This window comes from Physeter macrocephalus, chromosome 3 (assembly GCF_002837175.3).
Source record: "Physeter macrocephalus isolate SW-GA chromosome 3, ASM283717v5, whole genome shotgun sequence".
Classification (NCBI taxonomy): Eukaryota; Metazoa; Chordata; class Mammalia; order Artiodactyla; family Physeteridae; genus Physeter; species Physeter macrocephalus.
In genome coordinates this window covers 6010422-6016727 of record NC_041216.1, presented here as the reverse complement: position 1 = coordinate 6016727, position 6306 = coordinate 6010422, and the positions used below count along the sequence as shown (strand labels likewise).

The 6306-nt window shown below is 41.8% G+C and overlaps 1 protein-coding gene and 1 pseudogene across 1 annotated transcript; both read left to right on the top strand.

The window, feature by feature from the left end:
- Positions 1–2102: 2102 nt before the first annotated feature.
- Positions 2103–2519, top strand: LOC129391342 (histone H3.3A-like; annotated as a pseudogene).
- Positions 2520–2650: 131 nt separating this feature from the next.
- On the top strand, positions 2651–4558 carry LOC102988382 (uncharacterized). Its single transcript, XM_055082256.1, has 3 exons — positions 2651–2688; positions 3703–3835; positions 3932–4558. Exons 1-3 carry the CDS (start codon positions 2651–2653, stop codon positions 4058–4060), a joined length of 300 nt encoding a protein of 99 aa, XP_054938231.1. The 3' UTR covers positions 4061–4558.
- The last annotated feature ends 1748 nt before the right edge of the window (positions 4559–6306 follow it).

Sequence of the window (6306 nt, the reverse complement as noted above, 5' to 3'; positions counted from 1 at the left end):
GCCACAGTGAAACTTTTAAAACGTTAAGTCAGAGAGCACAGAGGAGTGAAAATGCTCTGTGTGATCCTATAAGGATGGATACACGTCATTATACATTTGTCCAAACCCATAGAATATGCAACATCAAGAGTGAACCCGGATTTCCCTGGTGGCGCAGTGGTTAAGAATCTGCCTGCCAATGCAGGGGACATGGGTTCAATTCCTGGTCCAGGAAGATCTCCATGCCATGGAGCAACTAAGCCCGTGCACCACAACATATGAAACCGCACTCTGGAGCCCTCGAGACACAACTACTGAGCCCATGCACCAAAACTACTGAAGCCCATGCGCCTAGAGCCCGTGCTCCACAGCAAAAGAAGCAACCGCAATGTGAAGCCCACGCACCACAACGAAGAGGAGCCCCCACTCGCCGCAACTAGAGAAAGCCCGCACACAGCAATGAAGACCCAACGCAGCCAAAAATAAATAAATAAATAAATAATTTTTTTGTAAAAAGAGTGAACCTTAATGTAAACTATGGTCTCTGGGTGATAATAGCATGTCACTGTAGGCTTATCGTTTGTAACGAATGTCCCACTCTTTTGGGGGATGTTGATAATGGGGGACACTTGCCTGTGTGGGGCCCGGAAATATATGAGAAATCTCTGTACCTTCCTCTCAATTTTGCTGTGAACCTAAAACTGCTCCAAAAAATAAAGTCTTTAAATTGCAAAAGTAATAAATACTTAAGTTAAAAAAAAACCAAACCACAAGTCAGATCAAGTCACTTCTCTGCTCAGAATCCTGCAGTGGATCCCCATCTCACTCAGGGTAAAAACCAAAGTCCTTATGATGGTCCCTAAGGCTTTGCTCTCCTGCTCCCATCCCCCTCACTCACTCTGACTTCAAACATATCCCAAATACTCCTGCCATAAGACTGGCCCATCTACCTGGAACTCTTCCTCCAGGGACAGCTCACCTCCTTCAAGACTTGATTCAAGGTCTTCCCAGTGATGCAGCTCTCACTCAACTCCCTACCACACACTCCCAATCCCCTTATCCTGTTTTATTCTTTCATCTTCCCATTGTGCTTAACACCTTTTAACATGCTTTGTAATTTACTGTTTACTGCGGTCATTGTTTATTGTCTAGCCCCAGAAGGGCAGGGATCATCGTCTATTTTGTTCTGATGTTTTCCCAGGACCTGGCTCAATGCCTGGCACATAGTAGGCACTCAGTAAATATTTGTCTAATTTAATAGAGGAACTGTAATCTTAGCCAAGGCCTGTTGTTTCCTCTGGTAGATCTAGTGGCGCCCATGGAGGGATCTGAAACAACAGAGACATCAGCGTAGCAACAGGCCCGCGATGTCCTTCAGACTGCGCAGGACAAGTCTTCAACAGCGACACCATGTGGCAGGAACAAGCAACAGGAGCAAGGGCCCTTCTTGTTTCTTCTAGGAATGGTCCTGGAAACAGAAATCACCTCATTTTGACTGCATCAGCCACAGAGATTCCTGGGCAATTGAAACTCAGGGAGAGAATCTCAATCAGACTTTCTTCTAATATCCAGTGACACTCAGCAATTATTTAAAAACTAAAAGTTGTCACTTCACATCTATTAGGATGGCTATTATTTAAATCAACAACAAAATAAGTGTTGGCAAGCAGGTGGAGAAATTGAAACCCTTGTGCATTGCTGGTGGAAAGGTAAACTGGTGCAGCTACTGTGGAAAACAGTGCAGTGGTTCCTCAAAAAATTAAGCATAGAATTATGATATGATCCAGCAATCCCTTCTCTAGGAATATACCCCCAAAGAATTGAAAGCAGGGAATTTAAACAGATATTTGTGCACCCACGTGCACAGCAGCATTATTCACAATAGCCAAAAGGTAGAAATAACCGAAGTGTCCACTGATGGATGAAAGAATAAGCAAAATATAGTATATACATACAATGAAATATTAACAAGCCTTAAAAAGGAATGAGAAGCGCAGAGACGTTTTGTTGTTAGTCGGAGAAGCTTCTTCCATCAGCTCGGCAACTGCGCCTCTTTACCGGGCAGCAGGAGCGGCGCGGCGGTCGGAGAAGCTGTGTAAGACTTGGGCATTGGGTGAAAGAAAATGGCCCGAACCAAGCAGACTGCTCGTAAAGTCCACGGGTGGCAAAGCGCCCCGCAAACAGCTGGCCACTAAAGCGGCCGGGAAAACGCCCCCTCTACAGGCGGGATGAAAAAACCTCATCGCTACAGGGCCGGGACCATCGCTCTTGGAGAAATCCGTCGTTACCAGAAATCCACCAAGCTTCTGATCCGGAAGCTGCCTTTCCAGAGGTTGGTGAGGGAGCTCGCCCAGGATTTCACAGCCGACTGGAGGTTCCAGAGTGCCGCCATTGTTGCGCTTCAGGAGGCTAGTGAAGCGTACCTGGTGGGTTTATTTGAAGATACTAATCTGTGTGCCATCCACACAAAGAGAGCCACCATCATGCCCAGAGCCATCCAGTTGGCTCGCCGGCTCCGGGGAGAGAGAGAGCTTAAGTGAAGGAAGTTTTTATGGTGTTTTGTGGTAAATTCTGTAAAATACTTTGGCTTACTTTGTGACTTCTTCTGTAAGAAATGGTTTATAATATGCTGCATTTGTACTGAAGTCATTCCATCTTTCACTCAGGATGAATGCGAAAAGTGACTGACTGTTCACAGACCTCAGTGATGTGAGCACTGTCGCTCAGGAGTGACAAGTTGCTAATATGCAGAAGGGACGGGTGATATTTCTTGCTTCTCATGGTGCATGTTTCTGTATGTTAATGACTTGTTGGGTAGCTGTTAAGGTACTAAAATTGATAAATGTGTACAGGGTCCTTTTGCAATAAAACTGGCTATGACTTGATCCGAGTGTTTAACAATTGGGGCTGTTAAGTCTGACCATACATAACTGTGATAGAATGTGGGCTTTTTCAAGGGTGAAGATACAAGTCTTAACCACAGTGTAACTCACAGTTTCCTTAAAAAAAAAAAAAAAAAGTACACCTGGCCGCTATAGAATACACTATGTGCATTTATAATAGCTATTTTATATATTGTAGTGTCAACATTTTTAAATTAAATGTTTTACGTTCACATGTGGTGGGGAGTCTTGTCATTAAGGTGTGTGTGATATGGAGTCCGGTTGGTTTTCTCCTAATTAGACTGCACTTGTTTTTCATACGTAGTAAAATGCTTTGCACATTATACCTTGCATAAGTCCTCATTCCACCACATGTTAACTAATCCTCTAGCTGATAATGCAGACACTAACGGGGGGGGATTTATTTATAAGGGCTCTAGAATATAACACAAGTTATTCACACCAGCATCATCTATTACTAATATAGTAGTTAGTGCAGCTTTTCTTTGTGTTGTGGCTGGTCTCATAACTAGGTTGAGTTTTTCTCTACCAAGAGGGAACAATACCGAACTTCTTTTCCTTGTAGAGTTTGTATTATAATAACCCTTAGGGTAAACTTGCTATAGGGGAAGGACACACAGCTTCAGCTCATGGAACCTCTGCCAGTTAAAATGGTGTCATCTGGTATAAGGTCCTGGGAAAAATCACTTCATAGAGATGGCTTTCCAAGTGGTTTTAAAATTTATCCTTCTATTGAAGTTTTTAGGTCAATTATGTAGATTGACTAAATTTACAAATACACTTGTTTATCCAAAAAAAAAGGAATGAAGTCCTGATATAGAGAAATCCGTCGTTACCAGAAATCCACCGAGCTTCTGATCCGGAAGCTGCCTTTCCAGAGGTTGGTGAGGGAGATCGCCCAGGATTTCAAAACCGACCTGAGGTTCCAGAGTGCCGCCATTGGTGCGCTTCAGGTGAGCTGGCCGAGGCTGCGTGTAGCAGGGGCGGAGGGCTTGCGTGCGGTTCTCCTCCTCGGAGAGAGTTAATAGTGTGGCTCTTGTCCTCAACAGGAGGCTAGTGAAGCGTACCTGGTGGGTTTATTTGAAGATACTAATCTGTGTGCCATCCACGCTAAGAGAGTCACCATCATGCCCAAAGACATCCAGTTGGCTCGCCGGATACGGGGAGAGAGAGCTTAAGTGAAGGCAGTTTTTATGGTGTTTTGTAGTAAATTCTGTAAAATACTTTGGTTTAATTTGTGACTTTTTTTGTAAGAAATTGTTTATAATATGTTGCATTTGTACTTAAGTCATTCCATCTTTCACTCAGGATGAATGCGAAAAGTGACTGACTGTTCACAGACCTCAGTGGTGTGAGCGCTGTTGCTCAGGAGTGACAAGTTGCTAATGTGCAGAAGGGATGGGTGATACTTCTTGCTTCTCATGATGCATGTTTCTGTATGTTAATGACTTGTTGGGTAGCTATTAAGGTACTAGAATTGATAAATGTGTACAGGGTCCTTTTGCAATAAAACTGGTTATGACTTGATCCAAGTGTTTAACAATTGGGGCTGTTAAGTCTGACCATACATCACTGTGATAGAATGTGGGCTTTTTCAAGGGTGAAGATACAAGTCTTAACCACAGTGTAACTTACAGTTTCCTTATTAAAAAAAAAAAAAAAGTAAACCTGGCAGCTATAGAATACACTATGTGCATTTATAATAGCTATTTTATATATTGTAGTGTCAACATTTTTAAATTAAATGTTTTACATTCACATGTGGTGGGGAGTCTTGTCATTAAGCTGTGTGTACTATAGAGTCCGGTTGGTTTTCTCCTAACTAGACTGCACTTGTTTTTCATACGTAGTAAAATGCTTTGCACATTATACCTTGCATAAGTCCTCATTCCACCACATGTTAACTAATCCTCTAGCTGATAATGCAGACACTAACGGGGGGGGATTTATTTATAAGGGCTCTAGAATATAATACAAGTTATTCACACCAGCATCATCTGTTACTAATATAGTAGTTAGTGCAGCTTTTCTTTGTGTTGTGGTTGGTCTCATAACTAGGTTGAGTTTTTCTCTACCAAGAGGGAACAATACCGAACTTCTTTTCCTTGTAGAGTTTGTATTATAATAACCCTTAGGGTAAACTTGCTATAGGGGAAGGACATACAGCTTCAGCTCATGGAACCTCTGCCAGTTAAAATGGTGTCATCTGGTATAAGGTCCTGGGAAAAATCACTTCATAGAGATGGCTTTCCAAGTGGTTTTAAAATTTATCCTTCTATTGAAGTTTTTAGGTCAATTATGTAGATTGACTAAATTTACAAATACACTTGTTTATCCAAAAAAAAAGGAATGAAGTCCTGATATATTACTACAATAGGGATAAACCTTAAAATTATGCTAAGTGAAATAAACCAGTCACAAAAAGACAAATACAGTATGGTTCCACTTATATAAGGTATCTAGAGTATTTGAATTGAGAGAGACTGAAAGTAGAATGGTCTTCGCCAGGAAGTAGGAGGAAAGGGTAATAGGAATCTGGTGTTTAATAGGCACAGAGTTTCAGTTTGGGATGATGAAAAAGTTCTGGAGATGGAAGGTAGTGATGGCTGTACAACAATGTGAATATACTTCATGCCACTGACCTGTACACTTTTAAAATATTGAAATGGTAATTTTTATGTTATGTAAATATATATGTATATTTTACCACAATAAAAAATTTAGTTTAAAAAAAAAAAGCAGGAAAAAGCCTCCAGAAAATAAAAAGGTTAGTGTAACTCTGAGTCCAAGGAGAGGTACTTCAAAACATGGCACAGGAAAAAAAAAAAAAAAAAACACCATGGCACAGGGGTGGGTACAGCCCATCTTCCCATCCCCACATGGATCCCACCAAGCCACTGGCACCAACTGACCCTTCTCTCATTTGCCCCACTTCACCGTAGTGAAAGTTGGGCTCACATTTCTTTTCGGGGTCCATCTATAACGACTCTGAGCCCCCAACACTCAAATTCCCATTGTGCAAAGCACATTCCTCTAGGAGATTCCTTTCCCCTAGTCCTATTCAAAACTTGGAAATCGGCAAAAAGATGGCTGTGAGTTCTCTCCCCATCCTGTGACTTGGCCCACAAGCCCACCTACAGTCAGGTGACTCTCTAGGGCCTGCAGCTTTGTTTGACATTCTAATGACTATTGATCAGGGCCCATGCTCTGTAAAGTTAGATGTTCACTTGTAGAAAACTGATAAGGTGCAAATGATTTCCATCCAGAGGAGAAAATAACCCCAAATGTTAGGGCTTTATTGCCTTATAGGATATTAACCGATTTTGTATCTAATTTAGTCATCATATTCCATCATTGTTTTTCATGCGAGTTTCTCATATCCTCCTTTGAATCAGCTTTGCTCAACTCTCATCGAGTTAAATAC